General features: G+C 42.6%; 2 protein-coding genes across 4 annotated transcripts in view; one reads left to right on the top strand and one right to left on the bottom strand.

The window, feature by feature from the left end:
- The window catches only part of l1cama (L1 cell adhesion molecule, paralog a), a 53,613-nt gene extending 43,742 nt beyond the window's left edge, over window positions 1-9,871 (top strand). For 2 of the 3 annotated variants that reach the window (XM_061774861.1, XM_061774843.1), the window contains 16 exons: window positions 67-226; window positions 468-592; window positions 717-818; window positions 942-1,139; window positions 1,221-1,291; window positions 1,378-1,603; window positions 1,692-1,807; window positions 2,336-2,552; window positions 2,767-2,889; window positions 3,131-3,307; window positions 3,396-3,509; window positions 3,603-3,752; window positions 4,050-4,181; window positions 4,885-4,957; window positions 5,093-5,104; window positions 5,255-9,871. In XM_061774861.1, coding sequence (XP_061630845.1) covers window positions 67-226; window positions 468-592; window positions 717-818; window positions 942-1,139; window positions 1,221-1,291; window positions 1,378-1,603; window positions 1,692-1,807; window positions 2,336-2,552; window positions 2,767-2,889; window positions 3,131-3,307; window positions 3,396-3,509; window positions 3,603-3,752; window positions 4,050-4,181; window positions 4,885-4,957; window positions 5,093-5,104; window positions 5,255-5,504 — 2,246 coding nt within the window. In that variant the 3' untranslated portion in view covers window positions 5,505-9,871. The remainder of the gene's footprint in view (window positions 1-66; window positions 227-467; window positions 593-716; window positions 819-941; window positions 1,140-1,220; window positions 1,292-1,377; window positions 1,604-1,691; window positions 1,808-2,335; window positions 2,553-2,766; window positions 2,890-3,130; window positions 3,308-3,395; window positions 3,510-3,602; window positions 3,753-4,049; window positions 4,182-4,884; window positions 4,958-5,092; window positions 5,105-5,254) is intronic. The other variant, XM_061774852.1, reaches the window with a different exon arrangement.
- Window positions 9,862-16,313, bottom strand: ribc1 (RIB43A domain with coiled-coils 1). Its single transcript, XM_061774886.1, has 8 exons — window positions 15,969-16,313; window positions 14,173-14,388; window positions 13,884-14,101; window positions 13,695-13,809; window positions 12,879-12,997; window positions 11,377-11,607; window positions 10,140-10,306; window positions 9,862-10,060 (listed from the first exon to the last, which is right to left on the bottom strand). The coding sequence occupies exons 2-8, from the start codon at window positions 14,369-14,371 to the stop codon at window positions 9,979-9,981; spliced, it is 1,131 nt and encodes a 376-aa protein (XP_061630870.1). The 5' UTR covers window positions 14,372-14,388; window positions 15,969-16,313; the 3' UTR covers window positions 9,862-9,978.
- Between the last annotated feature and the right edge of the window lie 11 nt (window positions 16,314-16,324).

Below are 16,324 nucleotides of genomic sequence, written 5' to 3'. Positions count from 1 at the left end.
ACGCGCACACACACACACACACTTGCAGGGAGCATACCTCAGCGTCTCCTTACTTTTCTCCTACAGACAGAACAGTGATCCTGTCACCTCCACAAGCTCTGAAGGTGCAGCCTGGACAGACAGGCAGCTTCACCTGTCTTTCTCTCGTGGACCCCAAACTGGCCTCTCCACTTATTCAGTGGAGAAAGAACGACCACAAGCTCTTTGCGTCTGGCAGCGATCTGAAGTTAGACATCACTCTACTCAAATGCATTGTTTCATCAATACAAATCTAAAACATCGGCAACAGTATATGAGGCAACTGTGTGGGAGTAAACAACACTGTATATGCATATGAGAATGTGGGCAAAAGGCACTAAGAATAGGCAAGGCTAGGATATCTATCTATAGTACAGTATCTACTGATTATCCAGGTGTGGATGACAGCTTTATGTGAATATATTAATTCCCAACTTCGCTTCTTTTAGATACACATTTGAAGGACCGGACTTGACTATTTCTAATATACAACCTGAAGATGAAGGAAACTACACGTGTCAGATCATCACTAGTCTGGACATGGCCGAAGCAACTGGCACACTCACTCTTCATGGTGAGCTCAAAGCTGCATGATCAAATGAGAATTAAATGCTGTTTGAAAATTAGACGAGAGCAGAGCACTTTAGTCATTAATCATAATAGGTGGTCATAGTGACGACATATTTCATTATCTACAGATCGTCCGGACCCTCCTACTCTTCCGCAGCTTACACACCCTAAAAGGCGCTCAGTCACCCTCAGTTGGACTCCTGGAGATGAACACAACAGCCCTGTGATAGGTTAGTATTGACACGCACATTTTGAGATGATTGACCTTTCGCTAAGAACTCCTCCACATCCTGGATGTTTCCGTAAGGCTCCATTAAAGACTACATCTCTCTCTATAATGTATATCTCTGCAGAGTATGTGATTGAGTTTGAGGATCAGGTTTCAAATGAGCGAGGTTGGGAAGAGTTGAGCAGAGTATCAGGGAACAACAACCGTGCCATTCTCTCTCTATGGCCGTTCATGTCGTACCGTTTCCGTGTCATTGCCATCAACGAGGTGGGCAAGAGTGCGCCTAGCAAGCCGTCTGAAATCCACAACACAGCTGCTGAAGGTTAGAGCAATTTCTAGCGTTTATAGCTGCATTTGCTACACTTCTATTGTCGTGCTGTGACCTCAAATCTTATGTCCATAGCACCAGACAATAACCCTGAAGATGTCAGAAGCGAGTCCACTGACCCAGATACGCTCGTCATCGCCTGGGAGGTACCAGATGTGCAATTGCATGAAGCAGCATCAACTATTTTGCAAAGGTTTTCATGCCTCATAGGTTAATATTCCTCTTATGACAGGAAATTGACAAACGGGACTTTAATGGACCTGATTTCAAGTACCGTGTCCTGTGGAGGCGAGTGGTGGGCAGCGGGCCCGACTGGCACCACAACTACACAACGGCGCCACCATTTCTTGTCAGTAAGATCGGCAACTTTTCTGCGTTCGAGATCAAAGTGCAGGGTGTCAATGAGAAGGGGGAGGGACCTGAGCCGGACCCTGTTATTGGCTACTCAGGCGAGAATTGTAAGAGAAGTTGTTTCTCTATCTGAATGTTTGACCAGCAATATTTGCATTCTGCATTGTGTCAATATGTTTTGTCTTTGTGCCTTAGTTCCACTGGAGGCCCCCATGGGTGTGGGAATTGTCATACTAAACAGCACTGCCATTGGGGTGACCTGGGCTGGAATAGAAAGAGAGACCGTCAGAGGACACCTGCTAGGCTACAAGGTACCAATCTAATCTCTGTAGTTCTGGCATTAACATTAACATAAATAAAACTATCACTCTAAGTCTCAATTGGTCAGTCATTCAGAGGCCTTGGTCCTCAGTCAGAAAAGGGTGAATTGTCCCCCTTGAGTAAAGTCATGCTTCAGGTGGAAGAGTTGAAGTATCTTGGGGTCTTGTTAATGAGTGAGGATGTATTGTGAGATGGACAGATTGATTGCATCGCTGTTGACTTTACCGGTTCGCTCCATGCTCTTACAGTTGCGATCGCTCAAGGTAGCTCAGAGTAGAGCCCTGGTTGAGGTGTTACAGGCATGTCCAACTGGGAGGAGCCCCCAAGGCAGAGCAGGAGCTTTTGCAACTGGCCTGGAAATGCATCTGTCTTCCCTCGGTCAAATTAAAAAAGGTGGCTGGAGACAAGGACGTTTGGGCATACCACTCGTGTGACGGATAAGCAGAAGAAAATGGATAGATAGATTAAAAAAATCAAAGGAAATGTGTGACTTTAAAAAAATTGTTTTCTGGCTCCAGATTCACTTGACTAGGTTTGGCCCCCGGGGTCACCACGGACCTCAAAGGCCCAGGGAGCCAACGACCACTGTTGTAGTAGAGACTGGGGCCAATGAGGAGAGGAAGGTGATTGGCGATCTCCGACCGTACTCCCACTACACCTTGACTGTCAGCGTGTTCAACAGCAAAGGAGACGGGCCGCCATCGGAGATGCTCTCCTTCGAGACAGATGAGGGAGGTGAGAAAGGGAGGAGCCAGATGGAAGGGTGGGCCACGGATCAAGTGGGCTGAGATATTCACTGAAGGCAGGTGGGGGAGAAGGGTGATGAAATGACAGGGATGAACAGAATGGAAATGCTGTTGTGTTTCGTAAGATTGTAAAAAGTGAAGCAAATTTCTGACTGCTGAGTGCAATTTAAAAGCCCATTTGACCATCTATTTTCTTTTACTAGTTCCTCATCCTCCAACATCCCTGGTGCTAGACAGTTCATCTGAGACAGAAATGATGCTGCGCTGGACACCGCCAAGCCAGCCCAATGGGATTCTTATAGGGTACCTCTTGCAGTACCAACAACGTGAGCATCATTTATGTACCGTATGTTACACATTGGGGTAGGCTCCAGCTCACTTCTGATCCTGAAAAAAGAAAAGCCACCAATGGCCTGCCCAACCAGGTCTAGATCCTCGATTAAGCCTAACCCTAACCCGATACTTAACACCTAACTTCAAGAACATTTGCACTAAAATGAAAACTATAAAGTTAATCACTGTCCAGTCATTTTCACACTGATTGGTTGTATCTTCATCCACATTCAGTTGTAGAGAGTGATGACAGCCCCATGCAAGTGGAGAAAATAGATGATCCCGCAATCAGTCACCTAACTCTGAAGGGCCTGGATCGTAATAGCCACTACCGCTTCTACCTGAGGGGGCGGACTGCCACGGGAGACGGAGAACCTATCATGAGGGAAGGTGCCACCACTCTGGATGGAGGTGCACAGCTTCTTTTACCTCACGGAGCGGACACGTTTATGCCTCACTGATCCACAAATGCTATTTCCTCTGCATGAATGTTTTTCAGTGCCTCCTGTCAACATCAGCGTGTCTCCTGGAGAGAACTTTGTTAATATTAGCTGGGTGGCCAAGAAGAGGCATAGGAATGTTAGATTCCAGATCCGATATCTCAAGAAGAATGGTAGAGCAACTCCATCACCGCATAAACTTAATTGTAGTATCAAAACAATAACCTTTTGGAAGTGGCTCTTAAGCTTATTTTATGTCTGCATAGATGCTGATAAATGGAAGAAGACGGAGAAGTTGGATTCCTCCCAGTCATTCTACCAGCTTCAGGGCCTAAGACCTGGTTCTCATTACCATCTGCACTTCACCTACAGCAACGTCACCTTCTTTCAGACTGAGATTGACACAGTGGGAACAGGTACTGTATTACAGCGCCTTCTTTCATCTTGTCTGCCGGTCTTCTGGGTTTCCGGTGTTTAAATATAAAACCGATCACACAGAGAAGTCCTCATTGTTCCCTGCGTTGCTATTGAAGTGCTTTCAAGTGTTAGCCTTTTGAGATGATTTGTTTGGTGCATTTTTCAGTTCCCTTGTGAGATGCCACCCTGTCAGAAATCATAATCCGGTGTCTTGTTTGGATGTGTCTTCTTTTGAAGCCTTCCCTCTTCTTGTGTATTGCCATCCTTCTGATAACAAACACTCATTTACTTTCAAGGAGTGACTGAGGTCCAGCCCAGCATTGCGACCCAGGGCTGGTTCATTGGCCTGGTGAGCGCCATTGTGCTCCTGCTGCTCATACTGCTCATCATTTGCTTTGTCCGGAGGAACAAAGGGGGGAAGTATTCAGGCAAGTTTCAATATTCTTTATTATTGGAATAGTTAGTGTGGTGGTTGCCTTCAAAGGTACTATTGTTGTACTCTTGACTTTGGAAGCTCGAGAAAGTAGTAACTAGCAGTGATGGGCCTAAACACATCAGAAGCATTGACCTGCATTTAACAAACTAAATGAAAATATTTGGTCCATGAATGGGACTGTTTCTTTAGTCAATCAGATTTCAAATTCGCCTCAGAGGACACATTGATGGCACATTGTCAGCAATTTTCTATTCTCTGATTGGGTGGTCAGAGCAAGCCAGTTTTTACGAGAAAAAACATGACTGTAGTGATCTGATCAGATTGCCACCTTGCACTTTCATGGTTCTGTTTGAGGTTTCTTCTTATATTAGGGGGGAGCTTTTCCCTTGCCTCCCTCACCAAAGTGCTTGATCATGTGGGATTCCCTGTAATGTATGTGTCACAAAATATTTCTTGACCTGCTCCATATTGTGTCAGGCAGTGCTCTCTGACTGCAGCAAAGTGCAAGACATGAGATATGACACTTGGCTGTAAACAACCCTTGCTTGAGCCCCGAATGGACTGTTGTTTCTTCCGCCACACAATATGAAAAGTGCTTTGAGACCACTTTTTTTTTGTGAACAGGCCCTGAATAAATCTGAATAAAAGAGACTGTCAAGGTGATACTGAAGTCCAACCATTTCTCTCCCTCTTAGTGAAAGACAAAGAGGAAGGCCCTATGGACTCCGAAGCCCGGCCAATGAAGGACGAGACCTTTGGAGAGTACAGGTTGGTCATGTTATTTTTCTTTGGATTTGGACTAATGATTCTATCCTGATTCCCTCTTCACTTTTCGGCTTCCTTAACCCTTTCTGCTCCCCTTATTGTCCTGTCTTCTCATTGATGCCTGCTCCTGCTTTGCAGATCTCTTGAAAGGTATGCTGTTTTCTAATCCCAATCCCAAATACTGCACAGGTCTACCTGCAACTTTTTCTATGACCTGGTTCATCTTGCATGTTGCTTGTGATACTTGTGAGTAAAGCATCTGCTCTACTCCTCCATTCATTGATGTCGTCCTTTTCGTAGCGATCTGGAGGACAAGCGCACCGCCAGCCAGCCATCATTGTGTGAGGAGAGCAAGCTGTGTAGCGAGGACAACCTGGACTTCAACGGCAGCAGCGTGTTGACCACCGAGATCAACCTGGATGAGTCGCTGGCCAGCCAGTTCAGTCGGCCCAGCGAGGGGCCAGAGGTGCCAGATAACTCCCTGCTTAACCCCACCACCATTTCTTCTGCCGCTAATGGTCTGCCCAACCAAGTCACTATCCTCGATTAACCGCCATGCATCCGTGTTGGACCGTCAGACCAAAACATGTCAACACATATGTGCCCGTACGCTTCTGTTCCCTGATGAGTAGTTTGATGACTAAGACACAATCAATGTATTGACAATTCAGATGCTGGTGGTGTCATCTGATGGACTGGACTGTTTTGACCAAAGGAGAGTCCAAAGTAGTGGACAACGTGACATAAATCGGACTAACCCTGACATGGAGAAATCCTTTAACTCTCCCAGATCCTTTATTATGTGTTATTATGTGTTATCCACAAACGTAAATGATTCACTTTCATTCATCTTCTCTTTATTTCTTGCCTCAAAACCTCTTTAAAAAAATCGAAAAAAAGAATGATGTGCAGTAGAAATGTTCTAAGGAGGCTGCATATTAGAGCAGCTGCAGACTGAAAGTGAAGCATAATGGGACACAGCTGCTGTGCCCCATCATCATAATTTATCACGTTTTCTTAAACCATTTCACACAATGTAAGTGCCAGTGAATTTTTTTTTACATCTCTATGATCTAATCCCGGCCGGCACGGTGGACGACTGGTTAGCACATCTGCCTCACATTTCTGGGGACCCCCCCCCCCCCTGTGTGGAGTTTGCATGTTCTCCCCGTGCCTGTGTGGGTTTTCTCCGGGCACTCCGGTTTCCTCCCACATCCTAAAAACATGCGTGGTAGGTTGATTGAAGACTATAAATTGCCCGTAGGTGTGAATGTGAGTGCGAATGGTTGTTTGTTTCTATGTCCCCTGCGATTGGCTGGCGACCGGTTCAGGGTGTACCCCGCCTCCTGCCCGAAGATAGTTGGGACAGGCTCCAGCAACCCGCGACCCTAGTGAGGAGAAGCGGTAAAGAAAATGGATGGATGGATGGATGAGCTAATCCCGTTTTCATATTTCAACACTAAATCCATACATATATATGTACGTGTGTGTGTATATATATACTGTGTGTATATACAGTATATAAACAAAGTACAGTATATACACAGAGATATGTACAACCCCAATTCCAATGAAGTTGGGACGTTGTCTTAAACATAAATAAAAACAGAATACAATGATTTGCAAATCATGTTCAACCTATATTTAATTGAACTACAAAGACAAGATATTCAAACTGATAAACTTGATTGTTTTTAGCAAATAATCATTAACTTAGAATTTTATGGCTGCAACATGTTCCAAAAAAGCTGGGACAGGTGCAAAAAAAGACAGTTGAGGAATGCTCATCAAACACTTGTTTGGAACATCCCACAGGTGAACAGGCTAATTGGGAACAGGTGGGTGCCATGATTGGGTATAAATGGAGCTTCCCTGAAGTGCTCAGTCATTCACAAGCAAAGATGAGGCGAGGTTCACCTCCTTGTGAACAAGTGCGTGAGAAAATAGTTGAACAGTTGAAGGACAATGTTCCTCAACAGACAATTCTAAGGAATTTAGGGATTTCATCATCTACGGTCCATAATATCATCAAAAGGTTCAAAGAATCTGGAGAAATCACTTTGGTCTTTGGTCCGACGAGTCCACATTTCAGATTGTTTTTGGAAATTGTGGACGTCGTGTCCGCCGGGCCAAAGAGGAAAAGAACCATCCGGACTGTTATGGAGGTAAAGTTCAAAAGCCAGCATCTGTGATGGTATGGGGCTGTGTTAGTGCCAATGGCATGGGTAACTTACACATCTGTGAAGGCACCATTAATGCTGAAAGCTACATACAGGTTTTGGAGAAGCATATGCTGCCATCCAAGCAACGTCTTTTTCATGGACGCCCATGCTTATTGCCAATGCCAAACCACATTCTGCATGTGTTACAACAGCATGGCTTCGTAGTAAAAGAGTGTGGGTACTAGACTGGCCTGTTTCCAGACCTGTCTCCCATTGAAAATGTGTGGCGCATTATGAAGCGTAAAATACGACAATGGAGACCCCGGACTGTTGAACGGCTGAAGCTGTTAGTGTCCTCAGTTCCCAAACGTTTATTGAATCAGTTGTTCAAAGAAAAGGTGATGTATCACAGTTCAGTAAACAGTAAAATTCTAAGTTCATGATTATTTACTCAAAACAATAAAGTTTATCAGTTTGAACATTAAATATCTTGTCTTTGTAGTGTATTCAATTAAATATAGGTTGAACATGATTTGCAAATCATTGTATTCTGTTTTTATTTATGTTTAACACAACGTCCCAACTTCATTGGATTTGAGATCTTTTGACCGAGAGAACTGAAGCCAGGTTTCATGCCATAACTAACACTGAATGCATTAAGAGGAACTTGCTGTGAAAATGCTGAGTAGCATCTGGTGTACATATTTGCATCTACATGTATCTATTTAGCCATATTACAGTATTATAGCTCCTGGTCCTTACAAGTTCCTGTGCCTGCTGGGTTTTGCATAGAGCACCAGATTGATGTCATTACTCCATCATTAAGTGTAATGTTATGATTGGAGATGATATTCTAAGTTTTGTGTCAAGACCTACATTTTGCTTTTTTGTATCTTGTCCTTGTCTCTTTCTACACTGTCACACTCCACATTTTGTTTGAGGAGCAGTGGCCTACTTGCAGATTAAAGGGTGGAGTCTTGTGGGTAAACACCAGACGCTCATTAATGCAGTTGAATATTGCAGAAACCTGAAATGATTGGCAGTCTGCATATAATCAAGGCAAATACTTGGTATTTACATTAAATCCAGAGAATGTATTCTTTTTAGTGCTGACATTATTACATTTCAGTCCATAAACTATTCATACCCGGACAACATTTTGAGTAAAAGTGTTATATAATTTGGTGAACGTTTAGATAGATGACACACTTCAAATGTCCAAAAACTCTTAAGATGCTGTGGTAGAGATATTAATTCAAAATCAATATTTGGTATTTCTAAAAAGTCCCAATACTTACTGTAATTTTCCCTCTATAGGCATACTAAGTGTTCTAAATTCATAGTATAATTACTATTTTTCTAAACCTGGGATAGGATCCAGCACGCCCGCGACCCTAGTGAGGATAAGCGGTACAGAAAATGGATGGATGGATAAAAAAAAATCCACAGCCATTCAAAAAAGAAAAAAAAAGCGCTTTAATCCAAAATTTGTCCAGGGCATGAATAACCTTGGGTTTACCTTTACACGCAACAGATTGCAACATCCCAGCTATACCGGGTACAGGAGAGTGTATTGGAGTCAATGAATCGAGTAGGACCTTTTTCCTCACTACACAAATGTAAATACACCCCTTAAAAGATTGCTATGATGAACCCCACCATGAACGCTTTAAAAATGTGTAGGTTTAAAATGTCTGAGCATCATCTTAAAGCAAGCTGACACTTTTATTCTTTGTAATGTTGCTTTTGTTATGGGCATATTATTGCAGTAAAATTTGGCTGTTTAGCAAATTAAAAGAAGGTAAAATAAAAATGAAAAAGGTAAAAGCATTTTGTCTGTAAATGTCAATTTTTATACAAAATTGTAAATTTTATGTCTGTTAATATTTACATTCCAATGAATGTTTCATAGCAACTAGCAATGCACTGCATTGAACTCTTTTTTTTTTTTTTTTTGGTCTGATGCAGCCATGAAAAGTAGGATGCAACACCACAGGGAGCATGTACAGCTGATGCCTCTCTAGTCATATAAAAGCTGACCATGAGACAAGTGTCACATCACCGTGCCAGCTGTAAAAGACATCGGATGTCTGACAAGGCAAGGGGCACCGATAAGGCATCTCCTTGTTGTTGGTTAGTTTAAACGCACGCACTCACGCAGGCGCACACACAAACACACACGCACGCACGCACACAAACACACACACATTCAGGAGACATAAGGAAATGTATTTTCATGTAGGGACGTATATACAAAATAAGCCCATATTCTATTTGCTGCTAAACATCTGTGCTTGTTGTCTCTATTCTGACAAATGTTAGCTTTGAATGAGGCCTAAGCTTGCATGTGCGCGCACACACACAGACACACACACACACACACACACAAGTTCATTGAACTGCCACTTCTACTGCTTTTTGTGTCAAAGGGGAGGGCCGTTGTTCTTTGGTTGAGCCTCCCCCCTCCTTTTTTATAGTTATAAAAACAATAAAATATTTGTTTGCAAAGGTCAAAAGCATTTTCGGAATGAGTAATGACCGAGTGGGTGGGCTGAGGGGATTCAGGGAGTGTATTTCACTGCCGGTTTATAAATGTACCTCATTGTGGGTACATGGCCAACACAACCTGGCACAACTTGGAACTGGGTGTCCCACATCCAATTCTCTATTGGGCCAATATAAATGTAATTGCATCATCAATCTTCCAATGTAACTGGATATATGACGACCGGACAATAAAGTATGTGGAAGAATCTGTACTGTGTTTTATTCGTCACTTTAGAGTATCGATGTGTCACAATGAGGCTAAAATAAAGTAAATGATCATTGGATCCCTTTGTATTATGATGTCACACGTCAGCATCAGCGAGAGGTGGTTTTAAATTGGGAGAAGAAGTCTTGAGTGGGTTTGTTGGTGTACAGCTCCTTGTCCAAATACTGTTGACTGAATGTAAGAAAAAACATAGAAATACGCAAAAAGTAAGTAACGTTTTCCCGGAGTCTGGAGTCTATTTGTTGCTTACTGTGCTTCCTGCTCTTTAGCTAGCTGCATGTTGAACTGGTCTGCTTGGATCCGCTTTGCTCTCCTGAGTTTTGACGTTCTGCTTTCCTCTTGCTGGGCTTCTCTGGATGCCTCTAGGAGCTGGGCGTTCCAGGCTGCATCCCTGTTCTTCTCGACATCACGCCATCTCTTATCATGACAACAAAGACTGTCTGTCAGATCATCACTATGTGTGTAAAAAGCCTTAATCAACGTATCAGTCAGTTGTTGGGTGAGATGATTTACTGTACAGTCATGAAAAACATTATTAGAACACCCTTTTTTCTTCAGTTTCTTGTTTATTTTTAATGCCTAGTACAACTAAAGGTACATTTGTTTGGACAAACATAATGATGACAACAAAAATTGATCATAAAAGTTTAATTTAAGAGCTGATAGCCATTTTCCATGGTTTTGTTGATAGAAACCAAAATCAATTAAGCTTAAGCATGTCAAATAGGACATAAAGTATTATGTAATCAGCTGCATTGTTTGTCATGTTCATTGTATTCTTCAGGTAATACACCTTTAGTGGTACCAGGCATTAAAATGAAGATGAAATTTAAGAAACAAGGGTGGTCTGATAATTTTCATCTGGTTCCCCTACAAATCACCTCAACGTATTCCTGTATCTTTATGGGCTTTAAGCAGCAGCCCAATGATTTAGAGGTTACCTAGGCAGAGAAGTCTGCCTGACAATCAGGAGATATGTGTTCAAATCTCTGTCGGAACATCTCTGTGTGGAGTTTGCATGTTCTCAGGTAGTACAGCTTCCTTCAACATGCTAAATTGCCCGAAGGTGCTAATGTTTGTCATTTTATGCCCTCTGATTGACTGACAACCGGTGCGGTTAGAATTAATAAACTTATTCAGCTGTGTTCAACCACTAACAACATCCCAAGAAGAAACCTAACTCCAGTTCTGGATGAAAAGGATCCAAAAGGAACCCCCACTACCAGTTAACATGCTGCAAATACCACCTGACGCAACAGTGGCTCCAGTGGACGATCCAGGGTTGCTCTGAATAAATGGGGCTACATGGCCAGACCCACTATCTGTGAATGTGGAGAAGGACACCACTCCATGGATCTTTTTCTCATCTATCTACCATCTACTACCTGGACCCAGAAAGACCTTGCAAAGTTCAATGGATACACAAATATCTCTGTCAAGCGCTTTTGAAAATGTTGCTCGATAATAAGGTACCATCATCTCTGTACCTGTCTCTCAATGCATTGCGCCTCTCTTTCCCTGTGGATGGCGCGCAGCTGCTCGGGGCTCATGCCTTTCCACCTGTCGGTCGCAGCAGGCTTCCCTTCCTCCAGCCGGTTCACTGCCGCATCCCAACCGTCTGTCATTATGGCGGATGTCAATGTGTGCCACTTCTCAGCAAGATTCTCCCTCGCCTCTCTCCGGTCTGCCTCCTTCAGTCTTTCAGCCTGCTCTATAGCCTGCGGGGAGCCAAACACTGTCGGGCCTCACCATTGATGTAGTTCATTGATGAATCGTAATGGTTACAAGGATGTCATCAATTGCCGTATTTGACCCTTTTAGGCACCATTGGTAAGAGTAGGAATTCTCATGTAATTTATTATTATTTTAGAATAGACAAAGTGTGAGATGTTTGTTGTCTATACCACTGGGCGAGTGAGTAAACAGAGTGTGAACTGCTGATACTACAGGTCCAAAAATGCCCTGCTATAGCTGGTGTGTTGGCACATAGCTGACACCACTTCTGTGGTGGCAATAAGGTCAGTTTGGCACTCGTGTAGCTCTATACGAATGAATATGTACATTGTAATTTTATGACTTGTTCCCAGTGCTGCAGAACTAAGAATTAAAACAAACTTACCGTGTCTATTTGTGATTTACATCGTGTTGAAGTGCAAGCTATCTCACAAAAGGCAGGGTCCTACATTAACAGTGGCCAGATGGCTCTGGGCAGGTATGGCACTGTGTCGGGCCCCCACGCACCTTATAGACGCTAGCCAGTACAAATTTTATAGATAAATATGAGGAAATCAACACATTCTTGCTTTTTAACCCAAATATTTCAGAGTTTATCCACTGAAATCAATCAAGCCATTTTAACACACTGCACAAATTTTAAAGACGCTAAATATGAAATAAACATAGAAACTTATTATATCACAAATATATGGGGCCAGTACCGGTTCTGATAGGGCCACCTTGGCTCATGGTAGCCCAATAGGGCCACCACGCAAAAACGGCTTCATGTCGGACCCAGCTCACAAGAGGTTGTTAACCCTTCATTCTCTTAAGTCAGGCAGGGTGTTGCTTTATTAATGTACTAATTGCAATGCAATGTAATATTAATTAACATTCTGATTGGGGGTGGTTAAGCACCCCTAATTTAGATCCCAGATTTATCCCTGGTGACATCAATAACTCAAGTAGTTTTTTTATCAGATTCGGCTGAAAAACTCTTCCCTCACTTATTTATATTTGCTTATGCACTTGTGCAAGAGTGGTCATTAGAGGAACGATTCGCTCGTACCTGCCATGAAAAATACAAAAAATGATGCCTCCCCATGGGTGATTCAGCCGAGTGCATTGAGGCAAACGAGTGCTTAAATGGGTGCAAGTGCACATAAACGTGTTTAATCATGTTGCCTGCCATCATCAACTCGAATGAGAACATTGTGTGTGCCTGCGTGCGTGTGTGTGTGTGTGTGTGTGTGTGTGTGTGTATGTATTGTACCAGAGCTTGATTGTAGTGGTCCAGAGTGACACGGACAGCTTTTTTGCCTTCCTCCTCAGCATCGAGTTTTTGCCTCCAACTGAGGTCATGCTGCAACAGCTCTTTCTCTGCGAGCATCTCTGCGACACATGTGAGGTTCAAATCAACACCTGTGTCTTTTGTCAAACTTGAGCTCACCCACTCGCACATACATAACGGCTCCCTGTGAGGCGTATAAATCAATGGCACCTGGAAACAAGGGCTGTGTGTGGGAGTGCGTGATTGTGGAGGAAAGAATGACGCGGGTTTGCGATTATTGTGTGTGTTTGTGTCGTCTTACATAGAACAAATGTAATAGAATAGAATAGAATACAAAATAATAAAATACATTTTTTGTTTTTTTTCGGTTCTTTTGTTGATAAGCTTGTGGAAGGAATGATTGATCAGGCTGAGAATGACTTCAATTTTGAATTAAAATATTAGCAATTCATACACAAGAGATTTAGAGTGCACTGGAGATCATTCAACGAGAGTCTCGCCAGAATGATTTACCCTCTTCCGGAATCTGTCTTCCTTTATCTATGTAACTCTGCCTACAAAGTGCAGGGAATTTCCATCCGTTATCTCGAGCGCATTGGCCCTGACATTAGGTGCTGTTATAAAATGGTTCATAACATTACAGTCAGAATTTGTGTGAATCCTTTGCTCAACATACATCCACTCATTGACAGTACAAAGTGTGGCAATAATTACTCAAACGTTATATAATGGTACTCAAGCCATGTTTAAAGCAGTGACATAGATATAATATCTAACAATAGAATAGAATAGAATCACCTCTGTGCCTAATTTCCATGCACCTTCTCTCCTTTTGGACTATTTGTGCCAGCAGATCTCGTTGTGTCTGTTTCATTTGTTCTCTCCTCCGCTGTGCCTCTCCAATATCTTCGCCCTATGGAACACACAAATAAGGTCAAATCTTTTGATGAACCATGTCTTTGTTTCCACCCATCAGGCATGGCCTACCTGAAAGATCTGCATGCTGGCAGGCCCTAGCTCAGCCTCTGGAACATTGATCCTGAATGCCCCCCTCATGCCACACTTGAGATCGGCGTCACGAGAGTCCTCCACACGCTGCTGGATGCTCCAGTACTCAGTCAGGCCAGCGTGCAGAGCTTCACGCACTTTCCTTTCCTCTATGTCTCTCTGTAACAGCGCTTCATGATGCTTCAGTCTCATCTGATCTGCAACATGCACAGAAATAATCTTTCATATAGTTTCCATCCCATCTTGGCTGTATTTATATATCTTTTACCAAAAGCTTTGTCCCTCTCTCTCTCCATTCCTTCGCGGTGCTTTTTCTCCTGAGTCTGTTTGTTGAGTGCATCCAGGTCAAGGCCCATTACACGCAGCCTTGTATTGAAAATTCGAGCCTTGCGTGCAGCCTCGGCAGCCTGTCTCCGCTCCACAGCAGTCTCAATCGATTGGTCGACAGGGAAATTTACTTTGTACATTTTCTCTTTTTGAAAGTCTGCAAGGAGAGTATGCAACATTGCAGTGTTTATAGGTTATGTATTTGAAAGAAAGAAAAAAAAACAATCGTGTGAAGTATTTATAAACTCCCAGGCCATAACACAGTCTAAAGTGTAAAGTTGTACAAAAAATGTATTACCTTCAAATAATGCTTCATTACAATATGACTAGTGCTGTGTTGCAGTGAACTGTCTTTAAAATATTTATAAAATGTTTGACTCTGTAATGTAGCTAAATAAGGCATAAAAAAATACTAGGACGAGCTCGCTTTTTTTTTTTTCCATGTTATTGTCAAGATGAATGTTAAAGTCTCCCGTTATGACAAAATAGTTGTAGTCAGTAGAAATAACTGACAGCAGAAAAATCCTCCTGTCTCAGCTTCCACCACATCTTGGAGGTCTATAAAGTATTAAAACAATAACTTTTGGATCACCTTTTACTAAAAAACAAAGGTATTCAAAAGAGATAAAATCCATCCATTTTCCGAGCTGCTTCTCCTCACTCGGGTCGCAGGCGTGCTGGAGCCTATCCCAGCTATAATCGGGCGGGAGGCGGGTTACACCCTGAACTGGTTGCCAGCCAATCGCAGGGCACATCCAAACAAACAACCATTCGCATTCACATTCACACCTACGGGCAATTTAGAGTTGTCAATTAACCTACCACGCATGTTTTTGGGATGTGGGAGCAAATCGCAGTGCTCGGAGAAAACCCACGCAGGCACGGGGAGAACATGCAAACTCCACACAGGCGGGGCTGGGGATTGAACCCCGGACCTCAGAACTGTGAGGCAGACGCTCTAACCAGTTGACTACTGTGCCGCAGAGCTAAAATCCAATTTTTTCCCTATTTGCTCATAAAATTTGTATTTGTTGGTGACGCCACATTTAAAATGGTATTACAGCTACTTTCTGTGAACCACGTTTCATTTAGTAGCAAAAAGTCTAGATCATAGGTTGTAAAGATGTCATTAATCAACACTGATTTGTTACCCAATGACCTGATATTATAAACAGATTTTTTTTTACTATTTACTAGTTTCTTTGCATAATTTGCTGGCGTCGGGCGGAATGTCGTCGTATCTCCAAAACCATCCATTTTCAGGAAACCAAAAACATGGCATATTTGTTGAGCCATCAACATTGCAATACTTTTGATTGGTCAATCATTTGTAATAAATAAATAAAAATAACACACATGGGGACTGACCAATAGTATAGATTTGTGGAAAAATATGAAATTTGCCAAATTTGGAAAGGCCTATAAGGAGGTTTTGTAACGCCAGTGATATGTAGAAAAGCTCGATATAAAACCATCCCTTATTAGTAGCAGTAGTCATAGTAGTTGTCAGGTATGTTGCACCCATGGGGAATCGTGGTAATCACTATTTTGCCACTTTTTCAACAACCGCACCCAATAGCATTGCGGGGCTGTGTTTTTTTATATACGCCACGGGCCGCAAAAAAAAATAAAAAATAAAAATAATAAAACTGACGGCGGCCCACAAATGCCCACAGACCGTTGTTTGGACACAGTGCACTGTCGAATGTTTACATTTTTAAATCACGCAACACTTACCAAATTAAGCTGTGTAGTCAGTTTATCTATGACTCTTCAAATTCTCAAGTTGACACTGATTCAGCAATGTATTTAAAGGGCACTCCCCGGTGTGATGAAATTTGTTTCAAAAGAATCGTTCGAGCGCAGCTCTGCTGTGTTTGCGGCCCACGGCAACCATGGTAACGCCATTTTTTAAATAAATTGAAATAAATAGCCAAGGCTTTAGTTGTTGTGGTAAAGTTAATATGTCAAATATGTTAAGAGTATAGTATTTATAATTTCGACTGCGTTATATTTACAAGAAGAAAAACAAACTCAGGCCAAATCGTAGCATGTTCGATCTCGCGGGAAGCTGCGAGATTACGGCTCTCGCG

Source organism: Phyllopteryx taeniolatus, chromosome 1, assembly GCF_024500385.1.
Source record: "Phyllopteryx taeniolatus isolate TA_2022b chromosome 1, UOR_Ptae_1.2, whole genome shotgun sequence".
Classification (NCBI taxonomy): domain Eukaryota; kingdom Metazoa; phylum Chordata; class Actinopteri; order Syngnathiformes; family Syngnathidae; genus Phyllopteryx; species Phyllopteryx taeniolatus.
The sequence above is the reverse complement of the archived record's forward strand: the minus strand, read 5'-3'. Positions and strand labels throughout refer to the sequence as shown.

What these genes read in the sequence shown, in the direction of transcription:
- ribc1 (XM_061774886.1), bottom strand. Translation starts at nt 14,371, where the DNA reads ATGTACAAAGTAAATTTCCCTGTCGACCAATCGATTGAGACTGCTGTG. An exon ending in ACCACTACAATCAAGCTCTG is followed by an intron (nt 11,608 to 12,878) that starts GTACAATACATA and finishes GGCTCCCCGCAG; the next exon opens with GCTATAGAGCAGGCTGAAAG. An exon ending in GCTAAAGAGCAGGAAGCACA is followed by an intron (nt 10,061 to 10,139) that starts GTAAGCAACAAA and finishes TCTTACATTCAG; the next exon opens with TCAACAGTATTTGGACAAGG.